This window comes from Schistocerca cancellata, chromosome 1, assembly GCF_023864275.1.
Source record: "Schistocerca cancellata isolate TAMUIC-IGC-003103 chromosome 1, iqSchCanc2.1, whole genome shotgun sequence".
NCBI lineage: Eukaryota > Metazoa > Arthropoda > Insecta > Orthoptera > Acrididae > Schistocerca > Schistocerca cancellata.
The window spans coordinates 419369898-419389272 of record NC_064626.1 but is presented as its reverse complement, the minus strand read 5'-3'; the positions used below and the strand labels follow the sequence as shown (position 1 = coordinate 419389272).

General features: G+C 42.3%; 1 protein-coding gene across 1 annotated transcript in view; it reads right to left on the bottom strand.

Annotated features, from left to right (window-relative positions):
* Positions 1–19375, bottom strand: part of LOC126161568 (kinesin-like protein KIF12) — a 605396-nt gene that overhangs the window by 21128 nt on the left and 564893 nt on the right. Inside the window, exons 15-17 of the mRNA XM_049917513.1 lie at positions 13416–13569; positions 7809–7891; positions 3964–4131 (exon numbers count right to left, since the gene is read on the bottom strand). Coding sequence (XP_049773470.1) covers positions 3964–4131; positions 7809–7891; positions 13416–13569 — 405 coding nt within the window. The remainder of the gene's footprint in view (positions 1–3963; positions 4132–7808; positions 7892–13415; positions 13570–19375) is intronic.

The following is a 19375-nucleotide window of genomic DNA, read 5'->3' as shown; positions in this document are numbered from 1 at the left end:
CAGATTCCCATTAAAGCCGAATAGTTACCCTTGGTGGTGTCCTCTCAGTATCGTGGAAAAATCGAGGAACTACTCGAAGGAGAAATGGAAGATCCGTTTTGAAAGCTGGGATTTAAGGCTATTAGAACGATCTGCTGACCACGTGTTCATCTGATACCACTGTCCAATAATGAGGATGAAGCAGCGGTCAGTCAACAGACCATTGTCTCACGAAACCGAAAGTATATTGCAATTTTATCGAGTTTAATTATTTTGATGTTTGTCACTGGAATAAACTGACCTTAGACGTTAAGACTGCAAAGTGCTTCCGATATAATTTTAAAGGACATCAACTCCAGTCCTTCAATACAGAGAACAAATCTTACCCAGTGAACCAGGAGTGGTGCCCCGTACAAGGTACGTAGTACGTTCAGTAACATTTTTGAAACAAATATAAGACTGGTAGTTCATTTGACATACATAAGAGGAGCTTTTTAGCAATTGTTGTATTTGTGAAATATTACCTGAAAAATTGTCATGAGAGCAACATTGTCACGTTTTTATTCTTGTGTCCTTAGGCAACAGTTGCCGAAATAAGACCGATTACTAAAAAAGATGTCAGTATGACTTTATATGCACAATAAATACAGTTTTTTCTGCACTACGATACGTGGATTCGTGCATAAATTGTTGTAAAATTCCACCTAACGTTCAGGAAAAAATATGACTAGTCATCAAAATCTGGGCCCTCTTTATATGATGATGGAGTGTTGCCATGCATTTCTACCAGCTCAGCATGGACTGTTTCAGCGTTGTTTCCTTTCAAACGCAAACAACGTACTATAATAGACAAGCTGTGTAAAACATAAGTCGGTTTGCTGACGTAAGACTTTTTGCACGGGATCGACCAAACGCTCTCTAAACCGACAAAAGTGGCTTACGACGCAACAAACATCGCACACGTTGTCACACTATTAAGTATAATGCACTATCAGTCTAATCCAACATCACGAAAGTAAAGTGCTCCAACAGCATGCATTTACGAGGTTTTGTTCGCGATTTTGGAGAACATTCTTCAGCACTGACGGGGAAATATTATTTTGTAAACTATGTGATGTTAAAGTTGGTGCAGAAAATCGGTTTAATTTGCAACAATACGGTAATACCGTCAAAGGTAGCATGTTTGAGAAGAAAAGTGCTGAAAATGACAGCAGACAAACGCTGTTATTTGAGCACACAGGTCCATGTTCAACCATGCAATCATTCGTTAAGGACTTGCGTGAGACGATGACATCTTGCAACATCCCACTGGAAAAGCTGAAGAATCCACGCTTCAGACACTTCTAGGAGAAGTACACAACACATCCAATACCCGATGAATCTACATAGAGAAAGAACTATTTATCCGTGTGCTACGAAGAGGTGCTGACTGAAACGTCTGGGTGTCCACAGACGAAACCACCGATTTGGATGGGCATTATGTTGCAAACGTTGTTGTTGGTGTTCTAAAAGTTAACAGGCCCGAAGAAATGTTCCTCCTAACGCGTCAAGCTCTCGAAAGAGTAAGCAATTCGACAATTGTCACTATGAAGCTATGGTGGCTAGATGGTGCAAATAGAGACAACGTTTTGGTGCTAGTATCAGATGATGCTTCATATGTGGTTAAAGCAAGCAAGGGGCTTCAAATTCACTTCACTTCACTTGCCTAGGACGTGCGTTCCACAGTGTTGCAGAAGAGGAGCGATCATATTACTCTGATGTGGACAAGTTAAGTTCCTTTGGCAAGAAAATCTATGGGGAAGCTCTGCTACACCTACAGAAATTAAAAGGCAACTTCGCTGTCCCTCCCGTCTTAACCTTACACGTTGGCGTTATTGGCTTAATGCTGCTGACTATTATTGTACCAACAACACCAACATAAAGACAATCTTTTTATGAGCTTGAACGCGATGAAGCCAATGTCAAAACAATGAAACCGGTACCTTATTTGGTAGATAGACGTACATCAGCACCAAATTTTCAGTGGTACCAAAAGTCATCATAAGACTGGAAGCTGCTGGTACTCAGTTGGATGACATCCTGTATTGTGCAGCATGTGCAGAGTGAGTTGGGTCGAACTTATGGTCATGTGACTGTCGAAGTGAACAACAAATTGCATTGTGTCCTCTAGCGGAATCCTAGATATTGCACAATGTACAAAATTAGTGCCAGTCTTTCTTGCAATGCCACAACGTTTGAAGACAATGGATCAAAGCCGGTGACGTTGCCACCTTCAAATACGCTCCTGTGACGTCCAGTGATGTAGAGAGGAGTTTTTCCGTGTACAGAACTGTCCTCAGTGACAACCTTACACCTTTGAAAATAGGAAACATGAAAGTGCATTTTGTGATCATATGCAGCTCTGCGGAGACTGAAGAATGACGGAACGCGTTAACTAATTTGGAATAAGTTGAACAAGTGGTGTGCGTTAGTAAAAACAGGATTTATTATTTGGATAGGTGTTATTGTTTTCACTGTGCTACGTGTTTTTTTAGGCACATGCAGACATTTCAAAAATAAGTGCTAGTTCGTTTCAAACACTGCAAAAAAGTAAGTACTACACTCACAGTTTGTTCAGAAGCGAATTCTGTATTACATGGTACATAAAAAAATCGACAAGAATGTTTTTAAATGAAGCCATGTTTTATTTTCTGAAGTGAAATTTATACAAGTTTTAGATCATAAATATTCGCATATTTCGCTGTTTTTAGGTAATTAGAATCTGGGTCCTACGTATAACACAGTCGTTACGTGGCGCAGACGTTTCTAGAGTGGTCAAATAAATCTGAGTGACGAAGGATAAAGTGACAGACTATCTCTTTGTGAAGAACCGGGAATCTGAACTGAAGTGGAGGCCCTCGTGCACACGTGTCATAATCGAGGCGATAGTGGAAAAGAAAAAATCAACCACTAATATATTTCAACTATCTTGCACTTCATTTTGAGCATGACAAAGTTCGTCATCGGCTGAGTTTCGCAACAGCTCACGCTCACTCAAAAAGCGCGCGGACTGGCCAGAGGAATGGAAATGTTGCAGCTATCTCGGGCCAATCCAGATGACATCTTTAGCTATGTAATCAAAGTGTACGAGTGCTGGGGGCATCACAATGATCCCGAGACAGAAGCAAAGAAATCAGTAGAAACGTGGAATCACCAACGCCAAAAAAGGTGAAGACCATATCATTATCAAGCAAAATGATGCTGAATGTTTTAAGGACTACGGTGGTGTAGGTGCTTGCGGATTATGCTCTTCAGGGGCAAACAATTCAGGAGCATACTACGAAAATCTCCCGACGACGTTACAGGCATTGTCAAGACGGCGCTTTGCAGGAAACTGCCCAAGGAGGTGCTTTTGCTCCGGACAACATCCCAGATCATTCTGCTCAGCATAGTCACACGTATTGCTTCTTTGGCTATCGAATTTCGTTTCCCATCCCACCTTCCCGGTCCCTTATTCTCCTGACGTGACACCATGTACCCACATGGTACAGAAGCGGCAGTTGTAAAAGTTTCTTTCCTCGATTTCTGGAAAAGTTTGCATTTGCGGACCCCATAGCTGATGATGAAAAATGCTCTATTTACAATTATCTATGGATCCCTCCAATTTTGAGTCGATTGCTCGTCATAACCTTTCGGGGTGATTTTCTCAAAATTGCGGGGGTGTTGACCCACAATATCTTGGAGTCCTTCGTTTTAGGTTGTACCCAAGCGACCTGCCAAATTTGAGCCGGATCGGTTGACTGTGTCTGAGGCCTTCGCCTTGTTGGAGAAGAAATAAAATCATTACTAACTATCGCAGTCACACCTTAATTTTTTCTACATGATAATAAAACTTCGCGACTGTCCTCCGCATATTTTCGGCGTAGCAAGCAGGACTCCCCACAATAGCTCTACGATTAGTGCCGGACTGCCACTTGAGCCGCGCAGGACCGCTTGGTGCCTCACCTGAGAGCGCTGGTGCGTGACGTGGTGACCACCGGCCGCTCCTCCGGCGTCCCCGGGCTGGCCACGGCGCTGCCAGCGCCGCCGCCGCCGCCGCCGCCAGACTCCTCCCACGAGTTGTGCCGCCGGTGGCTGCGCTCTCGGAACGAGTCCGCGATGTTCGTCATACTGCTGCAGGAATGAGCTCCGTCAGTTAACAATGCTACTAACGTGATTCAGTTCACTTGCACTCGTTTCCGTATTATTTTGTTGTTGTGGGGTTTACAGCCACTGTAAGTAACTTGAAAGACGATAATAGGGTGTTTTTCGTAGTCTGAGTGCAGTCCTCGCATTGTGCTTAAGAAAAAACTAAATGCGGAAGGACATGAACACATTTACGGTATTTTGTACTGTGTAATGTAGAGGAACAGTTCGCAGACAATGATTATTTGTTTCAGCATAACAATGCCCTTGTGATAAAGCAGCATCTGAGAGGCAATGTTTCGTGGACAATAAAATTCCATCCAGTAATGACTTGTCCTGCCGGACTCTCTCTCTCTCTCCCCCCCCCCCCCCCAATCGGAACACTTTTGGGATGAGTTACAACATCAGCTTCGCTCCAGAGCCCAGCCAGCGTTCAACACCGCTGCCTTCTCCGGTTTCGGCTGTTGAGGAAGAACGGCCTGCCATTTCTCCACAGACCTTCAGACACATCGCTGAAAGTGTCCTTAATAGACTTCTAGTCGTCAAAGAGACGAAGTGAGGACACATCCGTATTATGGGTCTTATAGTTAAATGTTTCCCTGAGACATTTAAGTCTCTTCATTATCTACGATAATGCACTGCCAGCACGATTATCTACGATAATGACCGAAGCAGAAGAAATGAATTAAAATTTGTGCTGTGACCGGTACTCGAACCTGGGTCTTCTTGCTTGCTATACAGATATGCTAACCATTGCACCACCGCAGGACAATCGTTAACATTGCTGCACGAACTACCTAACTTCAGTGCCCTCCCCAACAAACTTCAATTCATATCCTCTGCTTATTTTCCCTTACATTGTCACTACTGCTAGGGCTCTCCGTATTAATATCTACTAGTAGATGTTCGTATTCTTTCTATCAATAGAGTATAGGAGATTTTCTGCCGTACCAGTATACAAAGAAAAGCGTATATGGAATTTAACATTTGTGAGTTATGTGCCCATGCCTACTACTCCATTTTTCTTGGGAGGGGCCCCATAATAAGTTGTTTACACTATGCTGTGTAGATCGTGACGTGTTGTAAGCATGTAGTATACAATGACGTCCAAAATCAAAGCAACAAAACACTATTTCCTCTACCTCTGTCTAATTCACGGTATAATCATACAAACTGTCAACCAGATGTTCGTACGATCGTGTTCTGCACGGAAGAGGTCATTCTGGTCAACGGACAACCACGCCAACGATGACGTCAGGGCACCTGTGAAACGAGGCAGTATTTGTAGGATAGCCCCACATCCACAATCGCTGTGTACACAGTCACAGACAGTGCAGTATGGCACAGAGAAGGCGCCTACCAGACTCTCTGCGGCGTAGGGCCATAGAAAGAAAGGAAGCAGGACAGTCGAAAATTGATTTGGCCCGATGGCTTAATGTGGATTGTTCTGTTGTTTCTCGGATGTGGCGGCGGTTTTTAGAGACCGAAACGGTATACCGAAGACTAGGGCAGGGCCGACCACGAGTGACTTCGGAAGAGAGGGCCGTTATTTGGCTGAAAGTATTGCATGGCAACTGGCACGTGAGCTCGCAACATGCACTGGACGTGCCATATCGAGGCAAACGGAGTGCAGAAGGCTTCGACAGAGTGGCCTTTATTGTCAGAGACTTGCTGTATATCTACCTCTGATTCGTCTTCACAGAAGGAAACGTACAGAGTCATCAACATGCCACCTGGACGGTCGAACAGTGGCCAATGTTCTTTTCAGAGATGAGTCCTGATTTAGTCTGGAGAGTGATTCTCGATGGATTCGTGTCTGGAGGGAACGTGGAACACGATTTCGGGACACAAACATTGTAGAAAGAGACGAGGATCGAGGACGATCCCTAATGGCGTGTCTTCCAAAAAAAAAAAAAAAAAAAAAAAAAGGTTCAAATGGCTCTGAGCACTATGGGACTTAACATCTGTGGTCATCAGTCCCCTAGAACTTAGAACTACTTAAACCTAACTAACCTAAGGACATCACACACATCCATGCCCGAGGCAGGATTCGAACCTGCGACCGTAGTAGTCGCGCGGTTCCGGACTGAGCGCCTGAACCGCTAGACCACCGCGGCCGGCTGTGTCTTCCATTCGAACCCCTCTTCATGAAATTGTACGGGTGAACTGGCAAGGCTGAACTACCGTCAGGTATCGTGACGAGATCTTGGGATATCATCTGCGGTTTTTGCGAGGTACTGCGGGCCCAGACGTCTTACTGAGGGACGATAATTTCGACCTCATAAAGCACGGGTGGCTGATGTTTTCTTGGAAATTGAAGACATTGCACGCATGGCGCAGCCTGCTCGCTCTCCCCGTTTGAATCCCATAAAGCATGTCTCGGACGCACTAAGGAGACGGCTTGCATCACGTCAGCATTCACCAACCACTCTTCATGACTGAGAGCAGCTCCGCAGCAAGAATGGGCGTTACTGCCTCATGTTTCACAGCATGCCCCGTCGTTGTTAGGCCTCTACTGTTGCCGGAGGTGTACAAATTCCATTCTGAGCACATTAACCAGTTGTCGGAATGTGTGTGCAGATCCGTTACGTTGGAAAAAAACGAAGAATACTTTTGTCTATCGTTATGCATGTTGCAGTCATTTGTGTTCTGTATTCCTTACATTGCTTATACTTTACTATAACCTATTTACACTGTTTTGTGGCAAAATAAGCGCAACCCTGGAAAATTTCCTTTTATTGCTTTAATTTCGGACACCAGTGTATTTACGAATTCTTCCGTCACTTCTTAGTAGAGCGACTTTGTATTTAAGGCTGAAAATAAACTAAGGGAATTTTTCAACTTTAATTATAATTTTTGTGTGTTATTGCTTGATAATGCCCAAGGGGGATAACTGCAAGTGAAGGAAAATAAAATCTTTATTCCAAATGAAAAACAGCTTCACGCAGGAAAATTACTTCTTTTAAAACACTTGCTTCCATAAATTAGCGGAAAATCATAACAAACGACAACTTAGGAAAAAAATAAAGCCATTGATACGAAAGTAGAGCTGCACTGCACAGCCACGTGGAACCAGCGGCGTTGCAATCTGCCGACATAGCTGATAACCGCATGCTTGGGAGTGGATGAGTCTTGATGCTGCGAGAGTGAGAGATGAATGCTGTGACAGCCAGCTTGATGGAATGGTCGTTGGGTATCATCTACAGGACGAACTGAGGCGGAGAGCCATTGGCAAAGTGGTCAGTGATACTACTGGCATGGAACGATACTGCAACAGATGTGTATGTATTTTACCTGCATTATTCGAGTAACTGATTTTGTAAATTTAAGTTTTCCATTTCTATGCTACTACTCGTAGCTATGCATTTGAATGTTTCATTTTTAATATCGAAAGCCATCTGTAATATCCACAGAGACTTCATTTGTTTGATACATCAATTGTAAATTACGGGCTTATTAATTTCAACGACCCAGCAGTCTTTCATGAACTACCACTGAAAGTTTCCTGTAGAGTCTATATTCACCATACATAGCCTGTAGTTTCAGTCTAATTGTTATTATTTGCGAATGCAGTGTAAGCTTTATCTAATTTGTAAAACAGTCAACACATTCCACATCGTACTGAATGGCATTAGAACAAGAAAATCGCTAATCAACTAACATACCTGGTGCCGATTCTTCTTCGCTCAAGTTCTTTCTGTATGGAATCTGGTAATCTGTGTGGTGGCTTGGCCGATCTTCGGTTGTTCTGAAACAAATATCCGGGAAAATTGATAGCTGGATGACAATCACTCAAACAGAGGAAGCTGAAACAGTTTTACACCTTTATCAAGATGAAATGATGTAAGTGATAATGACGATGAATATGATGACTGCTGGCTGTTGAGGGATTAAACTTCATGGTCATCAGTTCGTTTATTTACAGTCTAGATCATCAATGACGAGGCTATTATCAAAGCTCTCACAAGACCTGTCCTTTTAGCGATGTGTCTATGAGGGTAACATGAAGCACGAGTAAGGCAGTGGAGATTACATTCTCGTCTTCTGTCGCTGCCCTCTCCACCCTGGCCCTGTCTGCAGGAAGAGGCACTTCCACCAAGTGCAACTGTTAACAGTTTAAATTTTGTGGTAGTCTTAATGAAGCATCGGTTGTTCTCCATGAACCATTGAGTTCACTGTATGGCTGTCTCACCTTCTGCTAATATAAATTCACCTTCTGCGCATTTCACAGGTTGGGCCGTACAGTGTGTAAATATATGCAGCAAAGTTAGATAACACCACAAGCATAGCGCAATGGGCTTTCAAGTCCCAAAAGAAAAGAAATGGAGACTTTTGTATGACCAATGAGTGCCCAGCGTGGTGTAATAGCCAGTGTGAGTGTCGTGCTCACCTAACTATGCCACACTTAGGGTGACCATTGTGTTCCAAATGTGTGGCCTGTGAAGTGTAATAGTATGATTGTGTGCCCACTTTACCATGCCACATATAGGGTGATCACTATGTGGCCAATGTGTGGCTTGTGTGTTGTAACAGTCAGTGTGATAGTTCTGCTTACGTGACTGTGCCACAGGTAGGTTGCCCGTTGGGTGGCCAATGTGTTGCCTACATGGTGTAACAGTCAATGTGATTTCGATGAGCAGCTAACTGTGCCACATACAGGGTGGCTGTTGCATGGTCTGTGTGGTGCCCACCATCTGTTCCACATAAATGGTGACCATTGCGTAACCTGCGCAACGATGCAGTTGTGCAGTGAAGCAGTCAGTGTAATTGTGGTGTTCACCATCTGTGCCATGGATAGGGTAATTAATGGTTGTGAGGCCAAACTGTGGCCTGTGCGATATAACCGTCAGAGTGATTGTAGTGCCATCAACTGTGCCACATATAGGATAACTCTTGTATGGCCAATATGCGGGTTCTGCGTTGTAACAGTCAGTGTGAAAGTGGATCCAAACTAACTGTGTCGCATTTAGGGTGACCACTTTATGACGAATGCATGGCTTGCCTGGTGTACCAGGGTGACTGTGGTGTCAACCAACGGTGCCAAATACAGAGTGACTGTTGTGTGGCCAAAGTGCGGCTGGTACAGTCTACCTGTGAGTGTGATTGCGGTGCTTGATTCTGTGCCACATATGAAGTGATCCCATATAGTGTATATCTATTTCAATAAAGCACATCATGTAATATATGATATAGGCGCTGCTGGCATTACAAATAGAAAGTGGTCATATCAAGTGACTAGTGCGGGCTTTCCATTAATAATAATGATGAAATGAGGTGGTGGCCCTGAACTACGTACCCTCAGACTCAAAGCTGAAATATTGAAAGTTTTGACTGGTTTCGTTGTCTAGGGGCTGGGATTCGTAGTTGCCGCATTACAGGCCAAATATTGCGGAGTCTACAGTATACAATATGAATGTACACATGAATCGAATGGTCGAAGGTTCCTATCACTCGGCTATCGCGAATGTAACGTAGAAATTTATAAATAAAAGATTGCAATAAATAAAATCTACCTTAACGACTTTAAATGACGAGTACGATAGCAGAAGTACTGTAGAGAATGTGGTATATTTCTGAAAAACACTTATTGGTGTCGATGGTCCAGCAAGTAAATAAAATATAAGTTGATTCTGAAAAACACTTATTGGTGTCGATGGTCCAGCAATTAAATAAAATATAAGTTGAATAACAGGGAAACAATAGATTCCTACTGCACATAATTAGTTATGAACGACAACATAGCTCGCGAGATATTCACTTCTAAACGTATACTACGTCTTCACTGTAGAAACCTCGGAAATCTCACAAGTTCACAAGTCCGCACTCTGAAGTATTTCTATCTCTAGCGACCACGCACAAACCTCTCTACACTCCAAGTCTCTCTTGCGACCACGCGACCCTCGCGCCGTCCTGTCCCAGAATTTCTCATGTCCTCTCCCATACTCTTCTCCTACTTCCATCCAGTCTCCCCATTCACGAGCGCTGTGATTGGCTAGAGCGCTCCCACCATGTCTTCAAGCCAATGCACATTCACAAACATCATGAAACACATTCGAAATACTGAATTTACATATAAATAACTTGAAATTAAATAAATATTGCAACAGCTGGACCATAAACACGCTCTAACATACATTATTAAATATATAAACAAATTAAATAAACATATATCAAAGAAATAGCAAGCAAAAGTAGGCCAGTAGCCTAATGTCTCTGTGCTTTCTAAAACACAGTAAATATTTGACCAATTTCTTCATGAATAGTTTATATCGGATATAAACAAAGACACAGATGAATAAATATATTTATAAGCATGCTGCTACCCTTTTTTTTGTGTAACTGTGGAGTGCTTATGGCCTGACGCGATCGATAGTAATCGGTCACTTTGACCTCCAATATCTCATGTACTATTCAAGTTACATGCATGTAATTTATACCAGTTTAGGTTTGCACTAACAGCTTTCTAAAGATACATCGATAGACGCAATCGCATGAACCGTTTAGATTTTGGAAATTCGTTTCTGAGTGTTACTTGTATAATTCACAGTCAGATACTAATCATTAAACTAATGAAGATGTTGAAAATCTGATTACACCATCAGAATTGTCGTGCAAGTAGTAGGAACACACATGTTTCTTTTTGAGGTATCAGATTCATCTTTCTATTATTAATTTCTCTACCAACTCTGAAATGTCTGCCATTAAGGTTTCACAAAGTCCGCCATCTTTGGCTCTCCCGACGTACAAGTCTCTTTCATCGACACAGCGTCACCAAGGAATTCCCAGCCACGCTCTCGACCTGGACCCCGACTAACGTTCGGTACCACGTGGCCGCCGACGATCTGTGGCTCGTCGAGAGGCCCCAGCACGGCCACGCCAACTCTGAACTTAGAATATTTTCAGGGCGTCACAACCCGCCATTACCTCCCACTAGACAATGCTGGATGGGAAATAAACTGGGTTTTAATAAGGAAAATACACTGCCCAAGAGCAGTTTGTAGCACTTGCTTGCCTGTGAGCTGTGTGACCTTCAATTCAAGAGAAGTGGGCAATGAGAGGAGAAGCCTCATGAACCTAGAAAACAGTACTGTTCTGTGAAATAGAAATGAGATAATAATCAAAATAAAGCTGTCTGTTAGAAAGTGCATGAAATCGAAATCTGATGCTGGGTACCATTCAATGTCGTGTTGCTCCACACCAAGCATTGTAACCAGCTGGGATCTCCTTGGAATGTCGACAACAAGGTTGTCGAGGCGTTGCTGCACAAGCCTGTCCCATTCTTTGGTGTCGTCTCTGCTCGGGTTATCAGGTAAACGAGTTGTGTTCCTGCAATGACGCGCTGCGTGTTCAGCTGGTCCCAAGACTGATCTGTTGGGTTGTGACAGAAGGTACTGCAGGCCACTTCATTCATTTGTTTCTGCCTCTTTCTTAGAGATAGGCGTTCATAATGAGGACGTTATGAGCTCGCGTATTATCATCTTGAAATATGAACCCATCAGTGAAATGCTGAAGTTAGGACTGGACAATACATAGGAAAATCCTACTCCCATTACTTTAGAGCCCTTAAATTATCCACGACTGGTGAGAGCTGCCCATTATCCAGTCCAGAATATGGCTGACCCACTTCCCTGCTGAACCTGTAGGACTGCATGCCTCACCCTGTATCGGTATCATACCACCTCCCTTCTGTAAGGATTATCAGGTGTCAGTGAAATCCAGCACTTTTCGGTGAAGTGAACCAGTTGTCAGTGATGCAGGTTCTTCTCCTGATGTTCCATTGCCCAATTTCTTCGCTGAAGGCTATCAAAGCGGGTTTTGCTGTAGTTCTTAATGGACCCCTACAAGCAAAATTGAGCATATAGCGATGACTGTGCACCCGTTCTCGTTGCTTTAAAAAAAGCAATGCACAGCTCTATTGCATTCTGCAGATAATTTTAAATCAGGGGCAACCACAGATGAAATACACACACATATATATATAGCTTACGGAACTTTCAAGCAGTAAAATATTGAAGTTAAAATGAATGAAACTGATGAACATATAGCTGAATGAAAGCTCGTTAATCCATTGTAGCTTTATTTATTGAAGTCCTTGTAGATTGTTCAAATGGCTCTGAGCACTATGGGACTTAACATCTATGGTCATCAGTCCCCTAGAACTTAGAATTACTTAAACCTAACTAACCTAAGGATATCACACAACACCCAGTCATCACGAGGCAGAGAAAATCCCTGACCCCGCCGGGGATCGAACCCGGGAACCCGGGCGCAGGAAGCGAGAACGCTACCGCAAGTCCTTGTAGATATTTAGTATTCAAACGATACTGGCTTTAAGGAATTTTAGTTTTAAGGAGTTCTTGCCGGTACAACATACACCAATGGTGTGTGTCGGCGTCGATCATTATGCATTGCAGTCGTAAACTACAATAGCCACATGTAACAGAAACAGATGCACCAGAAAGATCCAGCTCGAAATGTTGCGAAACCGATAGTGCTTCAGTAAATACAGGTATAATGGATCAACTACCTTTCACTCAGCTATATGTTCATCAGTTTTATTCATAAAAAATGTATGAAATGTGTGAAATTTTATGGGACTTAACTGCTAAGTTCATCAGTCCCTAAGCTTACACATTACTTAACCTAAATTATCCTAAGGACAAACACACACACCCAGCCGCACAGTCCATGACTGCAGCGCCCCAGACCGCTCTTTTATTCATATCAACATCTGTATTTTACTGCTTGAAAGTTCTGTAAACAATGTATCTGTTGTATCCCTCCTAGATATGTACGAGCCATAACTTGTAGCCAGTGGTCATCAGATGCGACTGTTGGCTGTGGGCGACTGCAGTGAGGGAGATCTTCAATGTATCGTAACGACTGAATGTTGAAATGACTTCGCTGTGGTGTAGACCAATTTGGAGGACATCATCCCGTTCTGAGAACCATCCGTGCCATAAAGTAACGAGTAACAATGAATGTATGGCTCAAGCTTGAAATGACTCTTTGAGGCATTCTGACTGACTGAATAGTCTACGCAAGCTGCAATGTCTCGTTGATGGCTGGAGACATTTTGTGCTCCACTGTACCACACTGAGAGTGCTAATCTACTTTAACTCTTTTACAAAGGTAGAGATTTCCTGCGGCTGGGGGAAAATTGGAATAAAAAAAGCACTATGCAATTCATGAGCGTGTTGGAAACGTTTTTGAGCGATATATCATTTAACAGTGAGTGCTTCTCCAAGCGGCCTTGTGTAAGAGCGCAGTACCTTGGCAGCCTCCGGCGTCGGGCTGGACCAAACTGCTGACCCGGTGGCCTGACCGCCCGCTGATGCCTCTGGGCCGTTGCCGTTGATGGAGGCGGCCAGCATCTCTGCGGAGTAGGCCGGCCGCGCGGGGATGATGGGCGAACGGCAGCACACCCTGCAAGCACGCACACACGCACGCTATGCTGTTTACAAGGGACAACTGAAGCAAAGCTGTGGTGGACTACTTCCACAATCATGCTTTTATAGCAAGGGGAATACTTCTGACTCACCGGAAGAAAGGATAGAATGCTGCTTTCTATGCCGGCGTCTAGATTTACAGTTGATTAGCTCAGTGTGAAAACTTAAAGAGTAGTAAACGAGGTTAACGAATAATTGTGACATTCGAACACCGTGATTTAGACGATCACAGAAAGTCTAAGTAAGGGTAGTTAGGCGGGAAACCGAGCCCAGCTCTTCGAGAGTACAAATAGTGTCTTAACCACGCTCGACCCTGTTAACTCGAAAAAACACATCGCAGGTTGGTAACACTGTGAAAGGGATAATGGAGATCTGGGTATACGTCACGAAATGCGTAGGTGATCATACACTCCGTCCTCCTCCCCTACCGACATAAAATACATTTTACACGGAGGTGACAAAATCATGGGATATGTACATATACAGAACGCGGTGGTATGCGGTACACAAGGTATAAAAGGGCAGCGCATTGACGGAGCTGTTTGTACTCAGGTGATTCATGTGACACGGTGGTCGTCGTGATTGTCGTTGCACGACGAGTATTAACAGGCCTTAAACGCGAAATGGCACTTGGAGCTAGCTGCATGGAACATACCAATTCGGAAATCGTTACTGAATTCAATATCCCGAGACCCACAGTGTCAAGAGTGTGCCGAGAGTACCAAATTTCAGGCAATACCTCTCCTAATAGACGACGCAGTGGCCGATAGCCTTCACCTGCAGATCACCTGCAGAGAACATTCCAGCCAGGAAAAGGCGTTCATTCAAGGGCTGATTGTATCTGCTGCTGGGAACAAATACGACGCAGTTTGTGAGTCCACAGGACAAAAACTAACAAGCCATGCGAAGCCGATGTTGTCCCCGGTGGCGAGTGGTCATCAGAGACAAGGGCATCGCCAGGAATGCCCTAGGGAAGTGTAATAGGACCGCTGTTATTTTCTACAGACATAAGTGATCTGGCTGATGGTGCTGTGGTGTACAGGAAAGTGTCGAAGTTGTGTCACTGTAGGAGGATACACAATAACTTAAACTAAATTTCTAGTTGGTGTGCTGAATGAAAGCTAGCTTTGAATGTAGAAAAATGTAAATCAGTGGCTATGAATAGGGAAAACAATGTTCGAATACAGCATTAATAGCGTCCTGCTTGACTCAGTAACGTCTATTAAATATCTAGGCGTGATGATACGAAGCGATATGAAATGAATTGAGCATGTTAGGATTGTAGTAGGAAAGGCGAATGCTCGACTTCGGTTTATTGGGAGAATTTTAGGAAAGTGTGGTTCATCTGTGAAGGAAACCACACATAGGACGCTAGTGCGACCCACTCTTGAGTGCTGTTCGAGTGTCTGGGATGCGCACCAGATCGGATTGAAGGAAGACATCGAAGCAATTCAGAGGCAGCCTGCTACATTAGTTACCGCAGGTTCGAACAACACGCAAGTGTTACAGAGACGCTTCTGAAACCCAAATGGGAATCATTGGAGGGGGCGTTCAATTCGTGAGACGCTATTGAGAAAATTTAGAGAACCGGCATTTGAGAGCGATTCTATTGTCGCCATATCGCCATGTCGCGTAACGACCACGAAGATAAGGTTAGAGAGATTAGGGCTCGTACGAAGGCATGTAGATGGTCATTTTCCCCTCCTTCTCTTTTAAAATGACCAGTGAAGGTGCAGGGTACCGTGCGCCACGCACCATACGGTGGCTTGTGTAGTATGTATGCAGAAGTTATCTAAGGTAGACACTACTACAAAAAAAGTAAAAAAAGAAACAAAACAGAAAATCTGACCTCCGAAATGCGGGCGGAAACGACTTAAAGAGACAGTTTTACCTGCAGCTGCACCCTCCCATAGCCATAGTCTGCAGACTTGTGTACAAAATCGGGGTAAAAAGGAAGGATGATTAGGATTTAACGTAGACTCAGAATCCTAAGTGAAATACTGATAATAGTACGATCACACTTCGATTTGATATTTTGTAAATTACGACGTTGCTGTAGTTGTGACATTTTGTTGCTATTGTGCTTGTTATATCAGCTGCATGACACACATATTTCTCAAATTTTCGGGAGAACTGCAAAAGTGGGGGTGACGGGAAGTTAACATTTGGAGTAGGAAGCGAGAGGAGATATTAATAAATGATGAGTGGTGAGTACCCATCCCCCCCCCCCCCCCACACACACACACTCGCCTCAGAACTGAACACTGGATCTGTAACTGGAGCAAAGAGTGTTAGAGATCCCTATGAATCTGGAACTGATAAAACATCTGCTAAGTGTAATGAGAAAAACAGTTAAATCTCTTGAAGCTCCTCCACCTGCTAGTGAGGTACAAACTTTTCTTCCTGTACAGGCATAATTATCTAATACAGAAAATGTAAGAAGTGTTAATAATGGAGTTAAAAGAAAATTAGTTATTTATTTGAGCGAATTCTATATATGATGCTCAATTTTTAATGGAACAAGTCAATTACCAAATTCACCAATTTTAAAAGTTCTTTTTATAAAGAAAATTATTACAAATATTTGAACTGTAATAATTACATCATATATTTAAACATCTGCAATTAAACATCCAACTTGTCACAGTTAAGCTCAAATAAGTATAATTATTGAGTTCCTACTATTCCTGCCATACTATGAATAAGAATTATAAATTATCTATAATCAGTTTTGCTGTAAGATGGCTGAAATATTGGGTGGTAGACTGTAAATATTTTTATGACAGATTTTCTCTCTTACAAAAATTAGGCTGCACTGCAATTTTAGAGATGCAATTTTTTATTAAGGTCTAAAAGATTAGTCTTTTAATTATAAATTTAAAGCTTGTTAGTTTGTTTAATTTGAGTCCTTGAAATAACGAAATTAAAGTTCATGATGCGATTAATTATAACTGTTATTGATAAAATAAAATTTAATTCTTCTTGATCACGAATTTTCTAAATAAGGTACAATAGTATGTGATAGTATAACGTAATAGTTGTTAAAAATATTATACTTTTTATTAAAATGTTATTTTCTTTCTGTTAGTGGGTGTATAATAATTTATTTTGGCAAAAATACTAGGAATGGTGGTAATCCAACTGTTGGGAGAAATGATAAAAATGTTGTAAATTCAGTTTTTTGTTTTCACGTTTCTTGCTGAGTAAATCTGATTAAAAATTATTTGTTTAAATATTGGAACTATAATTAGTCTTAAAATGAATAAATAAAAAATACAATTCTCAAAATTTTCTCTCACAAATAATGATCTAATTCTTCAGCTTTAATTACAAATGATGAATATGCTAAAAGTTCTTGTAATGACTTTTGATTTAAACCTCCTGAAGCTCTCATAATAATTCTTAAAGTAATAGTGAAAAATGAATGTTATTACTTCAATACAATATGGTAATTTTTTGCCCTGTTATTGATGTTAGATAACTGATTCGCATTGATACTGCTATAACGTCTGCTAATCAGAAATGAAATGGAGCACCTCCTTTTTTGATAATAATAAATATTGTTATTGATGGAATTAAGTCTTTTGCACCCTGTTGAGTATTATAGATGAATTGAAAGTATTGAAAATAGTATATCGTTGTTGTTATTGCTTGAGCAATAAAATATTTAACTGGTGATTCATTTATTAGTACGTTTTTGTTCTTTGATATTAGGGGGATAAATCAGAGTAAGTTGATCTTAGTGCTTTACAGAACTTTGTAAAATTGAGCTGTTGATCATAGTGTAGGCTACTGTTGGTTAACATTTTTCAATACGACACTTCTCAGTATGAAAACAAAAAAAGGGCCGACAGTCCAAAAACAGTAACTGAAAAACCATGTACAGTGTATCGAATATGCTCTCTGAACAGAATCGAGTAATATATAATACACGAGTCTTTTTTTTTACAGTACCATTTGCAGTAAGTAAAGAATCCATTGTTGTCTAAATCTCACCAAAAACAAATTCAAAACATGTTTCATAGAAACTGATATGGGTATAAGATGTTCAGAAAGATGGACATTTCCTTGTAATTAATTGTCATCATTTCATAATATATGAAACTTCCTGGCAGATTAAAACTGTGTGTCGGATCGAGATTCTAACTCGAGTTCGAGTTTCAGACTGGCACTCAGTTTTAATCTGCCAGGAAGTTTCATATCAGCGCACACTCCACTGCAGAGTGAAAATCTCATTCATAATATATCATTGGAACGTTTGAGCTGGAGTTACTGTCAGGCAAATGAATGGCAAGATTTCTCTCTATGACCAAAGGAATTTCGAGAGCGACAGAAATAAAAGGCAACCTATGAATTGCTACAGAATCGTCACTGATGGATAAAGTGCCACGGGGATCATTTGTGGTTGTTGAGTACTACTACAATTTTACAAACACATGCATCCTGTACAGAGAAATACGCAGGAATCTTCCAGAGCAGTTGCGTGTTGGCTCACTGTCTTTATACGAGAATGCACACCATTTGCTAGCGACTCTTGGCATCTTTTACGCAACTAAAGGCGGAAGCAGTACCTCATGCACCCTAAATTCCCGACGTGAGTAATCGAGACTTCGATCTTTTTTCCAGGTGGAAGGAAACAATAAGGAAACCATTAATGCATGCCTCCCGAGAAGTGACCTTTACGGCGCATTACCCGAGGCACTGCCACATGAAACGGACGTGGTTGCAAAATGGGAGGGGGGGAATCGTTGGAATATGGTCTCATAAACTACATACACTGAAGATGGGTAAATTCAAGATGCCTGCGATGTCATATACCGGTACAACCTCATGATATGGGCTATTTTCCCACGCAGAATGGAACTGATTTTACAACGGGGTTGGTGCGAGAATGAAAGATTACACGCGTCTGGCTTGCTTCCTTCCGTTAATAAGCCAACACTTTCTGCTCCCTGTGATGATCGGAGGTATGTGGGACACATGATTCTCATCGCTTTATCTAACTCTCATTATCGTAGTTGATTCTGGGTCTGTATTAGATAAAAAAAATTGCAGGGGTTGTCTGTCTTAACTTACGTCGCTTCGGCCGATGGCATTCGTGGGAACCTTGCAGTTATTTTCCCCAGAAGTCGGGGAACGGCCGATGCGCGAAACTTGGGGAACAAAGGGTCAGTCTGCTCATAGTATTAAGTCGCTGGCTTACCTGAGTGGTAGAGTCACTCGAGTGAGGTTTGCGGCTCTCTCGTATCACTCAAAGAAGTACGGGATTTTCGGTGTTGTGGCGTACGGTACTGTCCGGTGCCCAGCTAGCGGGTCTTGTGTCTATGTAGGGTCGCAACGTCGCTCTTAAAAATGCTAATGTTGAGACATCGATGTTCATACGGAAAAATCGATTTTAAAAAACATCTCTCTTAAAAACGATTTATCGATTTTTTTGAGATTTCTATATACACTCCTGGAAACTGAAATAAGAACACCGTGAATTCATTGTCCCAGGAAGGGGAAACTTTATTGACACATTCCTGGGGTCAGATACATCACATGATCACACTGACAGAACCACAGGCACATAGACACAGGCAACAGAGCATGCACAATGTCGGCACTAGTACAGTGTATATCCACCTTTCGCAGCAATGCAGGCTGCTATTCTCCCATGGAGACGATCGTAGAGATGCTGGCTGTAGTCCTGTGGAACGGCTTGCCATGCCATTTCCACCTGGCGCCTCAGTTGGACCAGCGTTCGTGCTGGACGTGCAGACCGCGTGAGACGACGCTTCATC